Source organism: Peromyscus eremicus, chromosome 10 (genome assembly GCF_949786415.1).
Source record: "Peromyscus eremicus chromosome 10, PerEre_H2_v1, whole genome shotgun sequence".
In the NCBI taxonomy this organism is placed as follows: Eukaryota; Metazoa; Chordata; class Mammalia; order Rodentia; family Cricetidae; genus Peromyscus; species Peromyscus eremicus.
The window spans coordinates 57,455,965-57,474,195 of record NC_081426.1 but is presented as its reverse complement, the minus strand read 5'-3'; the positions used below and the strand labels follow the sequence as shown (position 1 = coordinate 57,474,195).

The window sequence follows — 18,231 nt, the reverse complement described above, 5'->3', positions numbered from 1 at the left end:
CAGAAATGATGTGAAGCACTACATATGCTTGAATTCATTCATGTTTCCCTACATGGGTATGAAGGGAGTCTCTCTGTCAACCCTCCCTGTGGTGGTTTGAATAGGAGTGGCCTCCATTAGCTCATACATTTGAATGCTTGATCCGTTAGGGAGTGGCACTACTTGACAGGGATTAGGAGGTGTGGCCTTACTGGAATAATGCACTGGGGGTGGGCTTTGATGGTTCACGTGCTCTAGCCAAGCCCAGATTCATTTCCTCTTCCTGCTTCCTGTGGATCCAGATATAGAACTCTCAACTCCAATGCCATGTCTACCTATGTGCTGCCACACTCCTTGCGATGATGATAATGGACTAAACCTCTGAAACTGTAAGCCAGCCCCAGTTAAATTCTTTGCTTTCTCAGAGTTGCTGTGGTCATGATGTCTCTTCACAGCAATGGGACACTGACTAAGACAGTCCCCTTCATAAGGAAAGAAAAGGCAAAGAGTTAAGTCCCTCGCTGATGCTCCCAGCAAGCTAAAGAGTTGTGATTTGAATACAACCACGTGTGTTTTTCTTCTCCTGTGCTGGGGTCAATCCAGGGCCTCACTCATGCTAGGCAAGTGCCCTATCCACTGAGCTACACTCTCAGCTCTTCAAGTCCATCCTTTCAACCACAGACACTTTCCCTAGGGAGCTAAAGTAGGTCTTTTTTCTTAGGAACAAAAAGTACAGGTAAACGCCTTTGCAGAAGACTTTCTGCTTGTCTCCTTGGTTTGAAGGTTGTTCCGGAGATCTACGCCACAACAGTTCTCTACCATAGTCTTCTCTTATGTCTACCCACGTAACCAGACCTCAGAGACCTCACTTAGGTGGTAGTTAGGAGAAATCACAACAACCACAGGTTCTTAGGGATTTTTTTTGGTGGGGGCTGGGGGGCTGGATTAGCTCTTCATAAAATAAGGTCCGTAAGCAACCTGTTAATTGGACTTTTTCAAAGAAATTATTTGAATTCATCTCAAGGTCCTCTGAGATGAAAACTATTAATTACAATGCAAACTATCAAAGTAATGTCAAAATAAAAAAAGGATGTGGAGCTTTTGAAAGTCCCCTTTTTTCTTAAAGAGTTTAAAACACAATTTTCTACTTGAATTTTGCTAGAGAAAGACAGGAAATACCTCTACTCAATTTTTATTTGGGCCAACAGACAGCATAGGCTCCTTTCTCTCCTTTGCTGTGGGTGGGAGTCGGGGTGGGAGCCGGGGTGGGAGCCGGGGTGGGAGCCGGGGTGGGAGTCGGGGTGGGAGCCGGGGTGGGAGCCGGGGTGGGAGTTGGGGTGGGAGCCGGGGTGGGAGCCGGGGTGGGAGCCGGGGTGGGAGCTGGGGTAGGGAATTGGTTGAACCAGGGCCTCGCCTGCTAGGCCAGGCTCTGCACCGAGCTCCAGTCCCATCTTCAGACTCCTTTAAGCAGTTTAATAGTACAGAATTCCGCCGTGCCAAAACAAAACAACTGCCGGGCTGAGTGTCAGTGTGATTTTTTTCTCCTCGTTTTATTTTTTATTCAGAGTGAAAATTTCAGTAGGAAAAAAACGTTGTTTACTTCAGCTTTAAGAGACAAAGATTAGAAGGAAGGTTTTCTAGGCTTCGGTAATTGGTGCCTTTTAACACAATAATTAAACCAAAGCAGACAGAGACAACCCCTTTCAACGCTGCCTGTTTGTGCTAGAAATGTGTGTGTGTGTGTGTGTGTGTGTGTGTGTGTGTGTGTCCATGTGGGTGCATGCATGTTTTGGTGCAGGTGTGAGTGTGTGTGTGTGTGTGTGTATGTCTGTGTCTGTGTCTGTGTGTGTATTTTGTGTGTGTATATGACCCATGAAAGCCAGAAGAGGGCATTGGATCCCCAGGAACTGGAGTCCCAGAAGGTTGTGGGTGCTGGGCACCTCCTCAGCCCTGGGATCACAAGCATGCCAGGCCATCACACCTGGCGTTTTCTGTGGTTTCAGGTGGGCGTGGAACCCAGGTCCTCATGCTTTTGGGGAGAGCTCTTCAGGAACTGAGCCGCCTCCCCAGAAACTATGTTGAAGACAACACTCTCACGCTGCTTTCTGGAGACTGCAGGTTGGGACAGCGTGCATGGGGTGGGGGGACAGTAGGAAGACCCCTGAGTAGCAAGCTGCAGGAGCAATGGCTGTGTAGCCATCCAAACCGGTTCACCTGAACCCTGGCAAAGCCAATGTGACATCCCATCTTCCCCCACTGTTCGCTTCCCACCACCACCACCACGGTAGCTGAGCATCATGGAACGTCTCTCCTCACCCTAACATTCTGATCTGGTTACTTAATAGATTTTATTTTATTTTACGTGCGTGAGTGTTTTACCTATATGTGTACTACATGCATGCCTGGTGTCCAAGAGAGAGTCAGATCCCTGGAGGTGGAGTTAGGGATGGTTGTGAGTCATTATGTGAGTACTGGGAACCTAACCCAGGTCCTCTGCAGGAGTGACTAGTGTTCTTAACTGCTGATTCATCTCTCCAGGCCCAGTATTTTTTTCTTTCTAGTGAAAAATTTATTACATACTAAAATCTTAAGTGGGGTTTCTTTTGATTGTTGATCTATTGATGAAGAGGAGGCCTTTTATTTACCCATCCACTTGTTAATATAAGACCTATCTTTTGCAGGCAGTCAAATAAGAACTAAGTAACTCAAGCTACTAACGTAGTTTGAAGAGGGATGGCTAGTCAGCTGTGATGGCACACTCCTATAATCCCAGCACTCTGGAGGCAGAGATAGGTAGATCTCTGTGAGGTCAGGGCCAGCCTGGTCTACATAGAGAGTCCATAGCTAGGGCTATGTAGAGACACCCTGTCTCAAAATAAATTAAAATTAAAATAAAAAAGTCAGTAATTGGGGCTTTTGTAGATTGAAATGGGGTGGCTAGATCTTAGCCCCCCCACCTTGGATCTTAGGTTCTTTTTTAAAATTTTATTATTTTTGTGGGTGTTTTGTGTACACATATGGCTGTGCACCACATGCATGCAATGCCCTAGAGGACAGATGTTGGAGCCCCTGGAACTGGAGTTGTGGATGGTTGTGAGCCACCATATGGGTGCTGGGAATCGAACCTGGGTCTTCTGCATGAACAGCAAGTACGTGTACCATAACTGAACCAACGGACCATCTCTCCAACCCTGGATCTTAGCTTCTTAAGGGACTGTATTAGAGTACCCAGCACAAGTACCTGACACAAAAAAAGTACTTTTGCTTGTTAACGAAGAACTCCAGGAACACCTAAATTGAGGTAGCAGAAGTGAGGAAGGGTTTGCTGGAGGAAGGGACACGGGCAAGGTAAAGGGTCCTCAAAGGATGAGCTGGTCAAGGGGAAAGAAACCACGCCTGCATGTGGTGGACGTGGGAGGGAGGAGAGTGAGAAGGGAGCTAGGATGGGAGGACAGCTTAGCCAGCCAGAGCCTTGCAGCACCAGCTTAAGAATCAGAGTTCAGATCTCCAGCACACAGGGAAATACCCGGTGGGGGCTGCAGATCCAGGGCTCAGAGAACAGGGATAGGAGATCCCCAAGGAAAGCTGGCTAGTGAGGCTTAGCTAGAATGGTAGGTTCTGGGTTCCACTGAATAGACCCTGCCTCAATGACTAAGGTGGAAAATGGTCTAGAAAGATTCCCGATGCCATGCATTGTCCAGTGAACTTCGAGAAAGACTCCTCACATGTGCCCACACACATGCAAACGTGCATACACACTGCTATCACACATACAGATGCATTAAGAAAATAATTAAGAAAAAAAATCATGTGGTATACACACAAGAAAAATGGGATCTTTCAGCCAGGCTTAGGTGTCCTCCAACACACACACACACACACACACACACACACACACACACACACACCATGAGCACATATGTGGGCTTCTAACATTCAGAAGACAGAAGTGTGTTCCCTTTGTAAATGATTACTATGCTACTCCCTATTCCAAGGACACTGCAGTAATTAACGTATAGGGGAGATGTGGTCTTTTGTTACGCTCGAGAATGTCAGAGTTCTTTAGGGGAAAACTTGACAATATTGTGATCTATTGCAATATTTTTTATGCAGTATAATTTGGGCTTGTAACTGCTTAGCCAATTAAAGATTAAGCAGGCAGGCTTGAAGTGCTGCTGCACAGCTGAAAGAATGATTTATTACACCAAAGGTTACTGGACTGCCGGGAAGCCAGATTACAGTGAGAGAACATCCCCACTCTGCTGCTGCCAGCCGGTGCACCTGAACAAGGTTTCCCTGTGCAACTCAGAGCAGAGATGTTCCTTAAACCCAGCTCTCTGAGAGCCCCAGTGCACGACAACAATCTGAAGGGCATGGGAAGGCTCTGCAGTTATGGGCAAATACGTTTCTTACAGGTGACGTAAACATATATCCTAGAGGAATTATATTTGTTTTCTTCCCACTTGTCCCTAAATACCAATTTTTAAATCAATGACGTAAGAGTATTGAGACACTGGAAGGCTTGGGGAATTCCATCTAGCCTACTAGGGTCACACTCTAGCCAGATTTAGAAAAATACAGCCATATAAATACAATTCCATTCACGCTGAAGATACTGTCCTGCTTTTGGGAGTGCATCGGTCGGTGACGTCAATACTATTGGATCTTTTGATTCAAATGGATTTCTTGAAGGGTCTAGGCACGGCATGGCCGCAGCTGCATGGGTTACAATGTACTGTAGGGAAGGGAGAGGCAGCATAGTGCAATGGGTAACTGGTGAGGATTTCTGCAGGTTTCCTCTCATTTGAGTCTTGTGGGAGCAATTGACATAAGTGCTTGTTAGAGTGGCAGGGTCCAGGCTGCCAATATCAGTGTGTACGGGAATGCTCCTGAATCCTGGCATGAGCCCATGGAGACTTTAATCAGAGAAAGTCACATTAGTACCCTTAGTGTGTGCTGATACTGCTGTTATGGATGGATTAGAAGGGGTCTAAGCCCTGTATGGAGACCAGCAGGTGTCTATTACCTTGGTTCACGGGTGTGTGTGTGTGTGTGTGTGTGTGTGTGTGTGTGTGTGTGTGAAGAAAAAGTGAAACAAGCTTGAAGCAATAGGGTGGAAGGTAATGCAAAAAAAAAAAAAAGAGAGAGAGAGAAGCAAGTGACGACAGCACTTGGAACTCTTGGTGATCAAAGTGATCAGCACTTGGTTATCAGAGTGAGGAACGGCACCCATCTAGTAGCAAGGGTTCTGGAAAATGGAGCACTAGGCATCCAACTAAGACAGAATATGAGACCGAGGAGATGATGAATTGGACTTGGCCATCTTTAGCTTAAGTCCAGTGGGATACCCAAATACCAATGTCTGATAGGAAGCTGATATAAAGGCTGGAAGCCAAGAGTGGCGTTTGGGCTCCAGGTAGGAATCTGGGTGTCATCAGCACATTGGTGGTGGTGGCTTGTGGAGGCCATGCATTGTCCACCAGATTTCTTTGCTCAGACCAAGAACTTAATTTTGGATAAGAGAAGTATAAGAGAAATTTCAAATGAAACCCCGCTTTACTTGGGGAAATGCATAACACGTGCAATAAATGTTTGTAGACTCAAGACCCGCACAAGGTTGAGCTGGTAACACTCCATCACAGATGGGGGGTGGGGGCTTATGTGACTCCACCCCTAAATGAGGAGCTACGAGCAGTTAAGGGCTGCCAGAGGAGGGAGACCTTTCCCCCTATGGTGCAGTCACTAGCAAGATCCCTGTGGTCCAGTAAATAACGCTATGCCCAAGCTCATGCTAACAGCCTTAATTAAACACAGTAATTAAAAAATAATAAAAAGACACGAAAGTATTATAGGAACTGTTAGTAAAAGGTAAGAATTTGGAGAGAGTGGGAGGTGGATAATAAGGATGTAAATAATGGGGGTGAATATGATTAAAATACATTATATACATGTATGAAATTGTCAAAGAATGTTAAAATATTTTTAGAATTTTTTTTTTTCCGAGACAGGGTTTCTCGGAAAACCTGGAGCTTTGCGCCTTTACTGGAACTCACTCTGTAGCCCAGGCTGGCCTCGAACTCACAGAGATCCACCTGTCTCTGCCTCCCAGTGCTGGGGTTAAAGGCATGCACCACCACCGCCTGGCTATTTTCTGAAATTTTATTTTCGTTTTTAACTATGCGTCTTTGTGTTCGTATGTGCACATGACTGCTGGTACCTGTAGAGGGTGTTGCATCTCTGGGACCGGGCATTATAGGCAGTTGCCCAGTGTGGGAGCTGGGAATTGAACTCCGTTCCTCTGTAAGAGCATTTATGAGCTCTGACCCACTGAGCCATCTCTCCAGCCCCATAAAAATACTTTCAAAATACGTCTGTAGACTGACTGGATAGATCTGTAATTAAAGGAGTGACAAGCACAGGTTCATAAAAATCAATAGATATTCTCCCGAACTTTATCTGGCAATTTGTTTCAGTTTCAGCTTTAAAGTGGGACTACTTCAAAGAAGCCAAAGAGGCAACATTTGGATGCGATACGTGGAGGGCTTTATTCCTGCTCTTAAAAATCAATGAGCCTTTCATTCTTTAAGCTTGCCAATTTCAGACCATTTGATGCGTATTCCCACTTGGTACTGATGCACTGGCAGCGACTGGGCCGACTTCTGTCTCTGCAGCAGATTCAGGTGGAAATGACCAGCCGGAGCGGCAGACTGGGCGCCCTTCAGCAAGCAAACGTGTTATGTTGTGCATGACTTCTCTTGGGGAACTTTGTTCTACATTCTTTGCCAGAGACCATGTGGTTTTAAGAGAGATGCGGAGGGATTGCCCGCTGTGATGGGTAGAACTGTCCACTGGACTGGATTTAAAATTGGTGAAGCACACTTTTGGAATGTGTCTGGGGTAGTGTTTCTGAAAGGTAAAGACTCACCTGAGTGTGAGCAGCACAATGCTGTGGGGTGGTGGCTCGGCTGGAATAAAAGGAGAGGACGGAGAAGGGCAGGGCCAGCTTCCTGGCATCCATAAAGTGAACAGTTCTGCGCTATCTCACTGTCCTGTAGCCATGATGTTTGGCCCCTGTGTGTAGGGCCAACACCCTAAGGACCCTTTGAAACCACGAGCCCAAATAAGTCCTCCCTACTTGAAGTTGTTTCTGTCTGATTTTTGTTGATAGCAATGAAAGTCTGATGGATAATTAGGTATTGAATTATAACAATTCTATCTGATCTGTCTGGCCTTGCTATGACCTCATAGACTACAGAATAGACCAAGACCCCTTGGCAACCATTCAGAGCACCATTGAACCAGTGAACCGGGTAAGTTGGGAATATGACTTCCATTGTAGTGATGGGTGATTTTACTTTGACAAAAAAGTGGAAAAGTACTTCCAAGCCTTAAGTAGTTCCCAAAGTACTTTAAAAGGCACAGAATGGCCAAAATGATCTCATACCTCCCTATATGCACCAAATGGTTTGGACTCTGCCAAGGAACTTACAAACCTGTGTTCCAGTTCTGGGAGATCACTAGGACTCTGGTTCATCCTGTGCTTCCTTTTTATTGTTCTCCTTTGGGTGAAATGGAGCTGTGGAGCAGAGCAGAGACTGGGATCCATTCAACCCCGACACATTGTGTCTACAGCTTTTCAATCAATTTGGAGGGAGAGAGAGACAGAAGTTGCAGACACGGAGATTTAAATGCCCTTGTGCTACATTTGTGGAGATGAGCAGATTGTAAACTGTCTCTTGCAAATATGATCTGCATCTGGGCATCAAGCTAGTAACTCCAAACCACAGACTCAATTCCTTTGCCTGGCATTTCTCTCCAGAAGTTTCTGTAGTCGTGATGGGTCCCAGAACCATTCAGGTTGAGAAGGACGATTGGAAAGAAAATCTGGCTGAAGCCGTTGGAGTCTTTTTCCAATGAGACAGAACTCGACGTTTTTCCATTTAAATCATCACTATCTTTAGAAGTTAGGCATTTAGAATACTGTTTGCACTAGCCTGAGAAAATCAAAGGGAGATTGCGTAGTTACCAACATCTGTCCTGAAAACATATAAGAAACTCAAGACATAGACATCCCAAGATACTTTTTGTCTTTTCTCATGAAAATTAATCCGTGTATTTCTTGGTTTTTGTATCTGGCGAGAGTCTATCATTTCATCTCCCCATGAGAAACAATTTAGACTCTTGTTTTGATTTTTAAATGTACTTATATAATTCAACCATTAATACATTTTTATTAAAACATTCTAATGACTTGGGGCTGGAGAGATGGCTCAGTGGTTAATAGCATTGTCTGCTCTTCCGGAGGACCCAGGTTCAATCCCAGCAACCACATGGTAGTTCATAGCTGTCTATAACTCCACTCTCAGAGGATCTAATGCCTCTTTTGACTTCCTGCAACACCAGGCATGCATGTGATGCATAGACATACATCGGGTAAAACACTTATACCCATTTTAAAAATTGACATTTAAAAAGTTTTAACTTAGCCGGGCGGTGGTGGCGCACGCCTTTAATCCCAGCACTTGGGAGGCAGAGCCAGGCGGATCTCTGTGAGTTCGAGGCCAGCTTGGGCTACCAAGTGAGTTCCAGGAAAGGCGCAAAGCTACACAGAGAAACCCTGTCTCGGAAAAAAAAAAAAAAAAAAAAAAAAGTTTTAACTTAATTTACAAACAGGGCTGGAATCCTTTTGGATGACTGTGTCAATTCTGGCCTTATCCACTTGTCCCATTCCCTTGGACCTATGGTTCTAGCGCTGTTGATGGCTTTTTATCTATAGTTTTGTGTGTTGTGTGCAATGTGTTTTGAACACACGTACATGTTATTTTATATAAGTAACCTAAAGCTTCTTGTCCACCCAGCAACTCAACAATACAGAAAGCCATCTCACTCTTCTGATTCTTTTTTTTTTTTTTTAATAGTTTCACAACATTCCACAGTTAACCTAATTTTCACTACAGTTAATCCCACTTGGAAGTCTTGACAGGTGCCTCCAAGGGTGAATTCTTCAAAGCAAAACTCACTGAAGGCCAATTAAGTGCTAAGTAGGGTGCTGGGAATGTGACAGAGAGCAAAGCAATGAGAGATGCTCACGTGTGGGAACCACATCCAGTGGAAGAGAGTAGACGCAGGTACGACTTACAGGATGTTACGTGGATACGCCCTAAAGGGAAGAAGAGTGAGCAGGGAAGGTGCTTCATTGGAAAGGCTTTGTTGTTATTGTTTCAAAACAAGGTCTCATGTAGCTCAGGCTGGCCTTGAACTCTCTCTGCAGCCGAGGATGATCTTAGCCCCTGATGCTCCGGCCTATACCTCCTGATTGCTGGGATTACAGGCATGTGCCCACAGGAGGCTTTTGAACAGAGACCTGGAAAAAAAATGATGGAGGGAGCATGAGGCCATGCAGTGGAAAAACATCCCCAAGATGCTCGCTAGTACCAAACGCCTCTTTACTGACAGAGAAAGGGCAGAGTGTGTCTCAGAGTTCATCTGCCTTCTTGTCCTGTATCCGTTCCCAGCGGTGAACACGTCCCCCACTCCTCACCTTGTCCAAAGATGGCAGACTTTCATGTGGCAGCTTCTCTGTCAACAAAAGAGAATCTGAGTGTTCAGTGAACAATGGGTCACTCAACATGAGTTTCACACCATGAGGACCATGAAGGAGAATGGGACATGTAGGTGACTTGTCATCTCCTGGGCTGCAAGGCACTGGCAGGGACAGTGTAGAACAACCGCTCTGCTTGAGGCTCTGGGACATAGAGGGGCATTCAGGGGTCATTAGAAGCAGAACTTAGCCAATGGGAAAACAAAGCAACAAATGTTCTGTTTTATTGTCAAGTATCGGCTTGTCCTCGGGCTCTATCTTTTTTTTTATATGGCTGGGCTAGAAGTCCCTGCTGTTGTAGTTACTACTTGGATAATCATAGGCAGCTTATTATTTTTTTTTTAGTCTCTCTGACTTGAGCATTTCATCTGTAAATGGGTCTAGTGATAATGGTAGCTATCTTAAGAGATTGGTGTGTATCTTAAGAGATGAGATGGGTAGCAGGGTGCTCCTGTCAGGTGTCTGAAACACCGGAAGTAACAAGCTGGCCGCTGTCATTTCGTCAGTCATCAACGTCACCCGCCCCCCATCACCGCTGCCGCCCCGCCGCCATGGTGTCTGGCAGCAGTACCAAGCTCAGGGGGCAGGAGGGATCAGCCAGCCTTTTCTTTTTTAGGATGTTTCTCAAAATCTTACGGAACTCAGTATATTGAAGATACAGCTTAAAGCTTGTCTAGACAAGGCTGGGATCTCCAAGGCAGGGAGAGCATTAAAAGCTGCCCTGGTCCAGGAAGCCAGTAGCTGTTCCATGCCCAGGGGTTGTGTTGATTACAGACTGGCTTCCCTGGCACTGGAGAAGGGGGCAGGGAGGGAAGAGGAGATGGAGAGGTTTTCATGTTGTCAAGGGCACCTGGGAGACAGGACGGCTAAGCTGCTTGGTTTAAATGTCTGTGAAAGGATAAAAAAAAACCTGTGGTGAGAGCCACCCAGGGACCAAATAACTGCCCATGCTCCAATCTGGTCTCTCTAGTTCCTGTTTGTTCTCGGCTACGTGAAAATGAGCAAAGCCGACAATTAAAGCTTTCGGTTGTATGCCGATCCAGGGCTTCAGAGACTTAAGCCTGTGAACCTGAGCGTTCAGCTCTCCCTAAGACCTTCCTCTTTCCTTGGGTGGTTCCATACAGTAGTTCAAAATGCTAGCTAGTGAGGTCAGACTGACCTGGGTTCGAATCCCGGCTCTGTCGTTACTCATGCAGCTCTGGGTCAGTTACATAACTTGTCTGGGTCTCAGTGTTTTTGTTCTTGTGGCAGAGATTGTAATCTGTATCTGCCCAATTGGTTGACTGTGAATATGTAATGGAACCATGTATTAAGCACTGAGCACACAGCCCAGCATATGGTATGTACACACTAATGATCACGGTTGAAGTTCTGAGCGGATGGTTTTCTGATAAATGGGGAAAAGAGAGCGTTAAAAAAACTGGTCCTGGAAGCTGTGTATTTAATGGCTGTTAAAAAAAAAATCCTGCTAGAGAAACAGGATAAAGATGGCAAGGACTCAAAGGCAGAGCTTGGCTTTGCTTGGTGCCAAGGTTTCACCCATCTGGCCTTGGCCTCTATACTGGCTTTTACTTCCAAATAGCATCCGAGAAGCCTGCTTGTGGAACATGGAGGGCAGGAAGACAGATCAGCTCAGAATCACTCCAAATGTCTACACTCAGTGAAGGCACTGAAGACATCCACGCATTATTCTTTTCAGGTTAAACGTCCTTTGAGACTAATGCAAGAGGCAGGCCAGTCAGGTGAGCTGCGGTCACTATGGGCTGACATAATCCTATTGCTCTTTGGCTAGCAGCTCATGCAGAGAAAAATCCTCTGTGATCCAGACAAAGGTAAATTTAGTTCAGATCTCAACACACAATTCTAACCTTCTGCTGTCAGTTTCTATAGCCAATCTATGATGACCCCAGACACTAAAAATAGTGGAAACAACATCAATACATCCTCACTGATTGGGTTGTCATAATTTGACCATAAAGGCTGTGCATTCAAAGCGTGCAATAACTCCTTATGTTTAGGATGGAAGATAAGAAATGAAGAAAATGATGTCTTTCTTCTGACCTGTTTAGTGGCAGATATTCTGGAAGATCACTTAGTGTGGGTGTATATACAGAAAATAAACACAAACCTGTCTATCGGATGAGATAGCTCCGAAGATAAAAACACACAGCTAACACCTCATTTATTGTCTTTCATGTGAAGCACGGCCGGTCTGAAGCCACTCCTGTGGCATTATGAATTCTAATCAACTACAAAACCAGAACCCAATCGCCATTTTCTAAGATGGATTCTCAGCATGATCTTTCCTGAAGTACCTGTACAGGCACGGTAATTTAAGGAGTCAAGTTGAACCTGGGATCTGAACATCAGAATGTAGGGCATGCTTAGGACGAGGATCAAAGGGCAATTTCTTACATTATCAAAAGGCAAAACAAACAAACAAAAACCCCAGTTTGGTCCTGTAGAGTAATTACTTTCATAAAATTAAATACCATTGGAAGGAGTATAGCATGACCAACCTCATCTGTTCAGCACGTGTGTGCCTGTGAGCACGTGCGAGCACACACACACACACACACACACACACACACACACACACACACAGCACTTTTCGTTTTAGGACAAAGAGAAATGCTATGATAATTTCAAAATTTTGTAAATTTGAACGAACTCTGTCTGCTTTTGTTTCTCAAGCAAGTACCGTGTGGGCAGCCTGCGCAGAAGGTGCCTCCCTGGAATGATAAGCACCTTGGGGCAGGGGATTCCTACACAGCACAAGAAGATGTTTGCTTCCTGCACTGGGGCTCTATCTGGTCATTTGTGCATCCCTTCAGCCAGAACATTGTCGATGCTTCTTTCTTATGGGTTGAATCTGAAGTCTGCCTCCCACCCCAGACCTGTATACGTTTCCCGGTTGGTGGCGTGGTTTTTTTGTTTGTTCATTTTGTGAGGGAGGCCTTGGAAGCTTTAGGTGTGGTTTGTGGAGGGGAAGAGCTGGCTGGTGAAAGCATGCCACTAGGGGCCTTTGAAGGAGACTCTCAACTCCCTTGGTCTGTAGTGACACGAACAGCCTCCGCCACATGCTCCACAGCCACACCCTGCCCAGTTTCACTCTATTTCCTCCATCAGGATGGCCTGAAATCTTCTGAAATTTCACCCAAAGAAAACTGTTTTTTTTCCTTAAGTAGTTTCTGCTGGGTATTATGGGCACAGGGACACAAAAGTGTGAACACACTCCTGATCTCTCTGGCTCTGCCTCTGAGGTGTGCTGTTCCTTTGCAGGGATGCATAAGTGTGAACACACTCCTAGTCCCTCTTGCTCTGCATCTGGGGTGTGCCATTCCTTTGCAGGGATGCATAAGTGTGCACACACTCCTAGTCCCTCTTGCTCTGCATCTGGGGTGTGCCATTTCTTTGTTGATGTGTATAGCTTCCTTTCGTCACGGCTTCAGAGAGTCACGCTGCTCCTTTAACTCTGAGCTTGTGTGAGACCCAGAAATAGCACATACTCCTGTTCTCAGTGGGAGAGAATGCTAACTTAGGCCTGTCCTTTAAGATTTGGGACTCTGTCTTTCAGATCTATATGTATCGATACCCCAAAGCAATTTTTCTTGAATGCTTTTTGCTTTGAATTTGAAACACGGTTTGGATGCTTTTTATTTAATAAGGCACAGGCACAGGGCTATATTCAATATTTAGATCAGAATTTATTTTGTACTTGATGCAAAATTTGGCATTGCTTGTTCAGGGTAATTGTGTGCAGTGCAATGAATTCAGTTTATGTAAAGTATTATTGAATACTGAAGTTCCATGGTAAGCCTGCTAAATCATTCATTCAATAACAGACTCACATTTCCCCAGGTCTGGATCATGTGTTTTGACAGCTTTTAAAGCAAAGCAAAGCAGCTATTATTTCAAAGTGGTGGTGGAAACAAACCAGTAATGAGAGAGAGAAATCCTAGACAATGGGTCTACAGTCAATGATTATCTCTCTTCAACAGTTTAATTCACAGACCATGGATCAGGGAATACTTTCATTTCATGTCTCCACTTGGCAACTTGGTTATTTTTTTCATTAAAAGATAAATAAAGGAAATGTCAATAATGTTGCTTACTTTAAGAAATAGTTATCTTTTTTTTTTTTTTTTTTTTTTTTGTTTTTCGAGACAGGGTTTCTCTGTGTAGCTTTGCGCCTTTCCTGGAACTCACTTGGAAGCTCAGGCTGGCCTCGAACTCACAGAGATCCGCCTGGCTCTGCCTCCCGAGTGCTGGGATTAAAGGCGTGCGCCACCACCGCCCGGCAATTATCTATTATTTTAAAGTTTTTTATTTTGTTTTATAATTAAAACTTTTGCTGTATACTAAATGGATGTTTAGGCAGTGTTTTAAAGACGGGGTCTCATGTAGCCCAGGCTGGCCTGGAACTTGCTATGTAGCCGAGGATGATCTTGAACTTTTGATCTTCCTACCTTACCTCCTGAGTGCTAGGATTATAGGTGTACACTACCATGATGGGTGATGTTGCTCTGTATGCTATGAATGTGTTGCTCTGATTGGTTGATAAATAAAATGCTGATTGGCCAGTAGCCAGGCAGGATAAACAGACAAGGAGAATTCTGGGAAGAGGAAGGCTGAGTCAGAAGACACCAGCCTGCCATCCAGGGAGCAGCATGTAATGCCACACAGGTAAAGCCATGGAACACGTGGTGATATATAGATTAACAGAAATGGGCTGAGTTTAATTGTAAGAGCTAGTCAGTAGTAAGCCTGAGCTAATGGCCGAGCAGTTATAATTAATATAAGCTTCTGTGTGTTTACATGGGTCTGAGTGGCTGCAGACTGGGTGGGACACAGGAAAACTTCCAGCTACACCACCGAGTGTTTTGAACGTCTCTTTCAGGTATATGGTGTACACACATATTTGTGCAGAACCTTGTGCCACAGGTCCACCTTGGCCGTCTTCCTCTACTGTTCTTGTTATTTTCTTTTGAGATCTGGACTCTCACTGAAGCTGGAGCTCACCGATCAGTTAGACTGCCTGGCAGTGAGCCCCGGGGGTCCTCCTGGCTCCACCACCCGCTGCTGGGATTATAGGTGTGCACCCAGATTTCACATGGGTGCTGGGGACCCGAACCCAGGTTCTTGTGTTTTCTCAACACTCTGTCCGCTGAGCCACCACCACAGTGCTGACGGCTGAGAGACTAAGTCTGCGGATAGAATTCCTTTGAGGCATTTGTTTTTCTTTCATATTTCTAGTTAATGTACAAACCCATCTGATGCGAACAAATGTAAAGATCTAGATTTTTCTTCCGCTCTATACATAAGAATTATAGAAGTCATAAAGGTAAACGTGACATTGTTATCAGTTAATCACCAACATACTTAATATCAGCAACATGCCAGATGTCAGAAAAGGAGAAATGAACCTTCTACTTGATTTTTCAAAGAGAATTTTATTTTTCTAGATTGCAAGTAAATTGCCCTTATGTTTTTATTTGGTTGTTTCAGGAGACGTACAGCTAAGAAACAAGACACAGACACACAAAAATGCTACTGAGAATATTCAAATACCGACTTGGCCTGCAGGGAATGGAGACCATTGATTCTATCACAGAAATAAAGAAAGGCAAAGGGACTTTCTCCCTCTTAAGACTACACGCATCATTTGCCCTGGGATAGCCACTGACATGACTATTTTGGACACCGCTGGTACGGATGTCAGTGAGGGTCTGGAACAGAAGCATGCCACAGAATCCCAACCTGCCAAGAACAGGTGCGGCTCGGAAAGAGCCCAATGTCACTGCCACTGCTAGCTGCAAGGTCTTTGCGGCATCTCCCTGAATCAACGTACCACCTGGCCAACACACATCAGTATTTTCTACCCTTCGCCACCACAGTGTGTGTGATTGGTTCAGTAGGTATTTTTGGAATGCAGGTCTGGGCTTCTACTATGCTAAACCCCTTTTATTTTCTATTGGAAAACATCCAAGCTTTCTAATTTTGCCATCATCTACCCTAAAACTAAAATACTTCTTCAGGTCAGGCAGGCGTGGTTCTGTACACCTTTAATCCCAGTACTTGGGAGGCAGAGGCAGGCAGATCTTTGTGAGTCTGAGGTCAGCCTGGTCTACAATAGTGAGATCCTGCCTCAGAAATAAATATTTTTTCATACCCCTTTCATACATATTTTCACCCTAGAGGTAATTTTGGTATTAAAAAAAAGTTCAAAGAGGTTAAAAAATGGTAATAAATTGAAGGGGTAGCACATTTTAAGTAACCACCAATTTACTTGGTTCTTCAAGCATTTTACAGTTTCGAAAACATCTTAATATCCTAAAATACATTAAGGGTTATTATAAATCACCTTTCAGAACATGTCTCTACTGGAGTGAGGTCCTATTCCTTTACGGTAAGCACATAGTAGATGCTCAATAAATCTTGTCACAAAATGGCTGACTACAAAAACATATTTATGTCCTTTTTAAAAAACCAAATAAGTAGTGCTGTTTTCGCTTGTGACATTTATGCAACAAAATGCAGTTCAGCATAAGAACTGACTTAAAGCCATGTCTTAGAAAAATAGGGCACTCAAAGGTAGACATTTCAAAGATGCACAAAAACCTAGGGTCTCCCTATGAACTTCTAAATATAGCATGTTTGACCAGGAAAACACGTATTTGTGGATGAACTGTAAATTGAAGGAAAGTTTCAATATAACAAGTAAAAGTTTAAGTTAATATACGGAAAATATAATTATCAATTAAAAACAACAACAATATACATTAAGAGAAAGGTTAACTCTCTGTATTTGCAAAACTGTGCAAAGTTGCTTGTAGTGTCCTCAGATTGGGGCGGGGGTCTCTCCTGTGTCGGTGAAGACCATCGCCTTTAAACGGTATGTAGTGAAGAGATTCGGCTGCCACTGCACTAGCTGGAGTCTAGCTGGGTCTCGGCCTTCAAACAGCTGGTGTGGATGTGGGAGACCTGTAACACCGGCAGCAGCAGCTGGAGGGCGTCCTGGATGTATGTGGTGCTATTGCAGCCCTACAGGAAGGAAAAATGGAGCTGAGGGATATTTTCAAAGTCCAGTTTCGATGGCTGTCACTGCTTGACAACATTCTCTTTCATCTGAGCAGAGGGAACACCATCAGACTACACCATCGTGAAATTCTTAGAATGGTCGTGTGTGTAGCAAATGTCCACACATCGTTTTGGATGGAGTATGCCCGGGTCTTAATTATGTAAATTAACAAAGGGACTTCATTTAGAATGAGATAAATCATTTTCAATTTAAGGGATGTGCGTGTATGTAGATCCATTAAGGCCCAGTATGGCCAGTACGATCCACCCTTTCTCAGGTCAACCCTATGGCCCTGAAATCACAGGACAAAGGAGACTAGAGTCCAAACCACAGATGATTTATAGAAAGATCTGCACAGATTGCACTGGGGGAGATTATTGTAAACATGGTGAATGGGTGAAGTTTAGGATATCTAGAACATGAACATTTCTTCTGGGCCAGTGAGTCTTGGGTCTCATATCTGTGGTGCACAAATAAGGTAAATTAATATGCTAATGTGAGCTTTTAATCTGGAAGCCAGGACAGAGATTTGGGGTAGGAGACTGAGAATCGAGACAGAGTCTCACTATGTAGCTTGTGTTGGCCTTGAACTCACCATCCTCCTGCCTCAGATCTCGGAGAGCTAGGAGTGCTGGTGTACAGCACTACACCCGGCTTTCCAGGAGGCAGATTTTCTTAGACTATACTCTTTGACTTCCAGGGTTTTTATTAGCTGTGTCTGTTCCACTGGATTTGTTCCTATAGTCCCTGCCCCTTCTGGTCGGTTCCACGGTGTGGCTGTGTCCTACGTGATGTGTCCTACGCGACAACACTCGCTGCCACCACTTTGGTAATTTTTGTCCATTGATCGCTTTGCTTAACCAGGGGCACAATTCCCAGCAATGCGGCCATCAGTTCTTAGACAGCATTCTTGATGCCTTTGTGATCGCCAAAGCCTTCAGTTGGCATCTAAGAGGGAAGATGATGGTGTGTGCATTGCCCAGGCTCTGCATCTGCTTGCATGGCCCTGCGGCTACCCATTGCAAGTGTTTTACAGTCTGGTTTCCATTGGAAGATCCCCCTCCACTGGCCATAGGCAGAACACGGTGCCCATGCTCTACAGAGTAAGAAGGCACCTTGGGCTTACATCGCTGGGGTCGTTTTTTTATTTTTATTTTTATTTTATTTTATTTTATTTTTTGAGCTGAGGATCGAACCCAGGGCCTTGCACTTGCTAGGCAAGTGCTCTACCACTGAGCTAAATCCCCAACCCTGGGGTCGTTTTTTGGCTGAGCCACAGCCAGTGCTGGGACAGCCTCCCATCTGTGTCGCTGGTCCAGTGAAGTGAGCAGGCAGGTCAGGCGGTGAGCACCACGGGGGATCCTACCCTTGTCCCTGAATGGGCAGACATTCTGTGGCATCTTCGCTAACCTGGGACTCAGTTTCAGCTACACCAAAGGTTATCGAGAACGAAGGGAAATGCCCGTTTTTACGAGAATCACCAGGAGGCCATGATCCTCCACTGGAGCCGATAATCACAGTGCCAAACTTGGCAGCAGAGATCTGCCTCTGCTGGGGGGGAATCAGTGGC

The 18,231-nt window shown here is 44.9% G+C and overlaps 1 protein-coding gene across 1 annotated transcript in view; it reads right to left on the bottom strand.

Annotated features, from left to right (window-relative positions):
* Positions 1-15,013: 15,013 nt before the first annotated feature.
* Positions 15,014-18,231, bottom strand: part of Fam114a1 (family with sequence similarity 114 member A1) — a 72,057-nt gene continuing 68,839 nt past the window's right edge. The window contains exon 14 of the mRNA XM_059275900.1: positions 15,014-16,624. Coding sequence (XP_059131883.1) covers positions 16,508-16,624 — 117 coding nt within the window. The 3' untranslated portion in view covers positions 15,014-16,507. The remainder of the gene's footprint in view (positions 16,625-18,231) is intronic.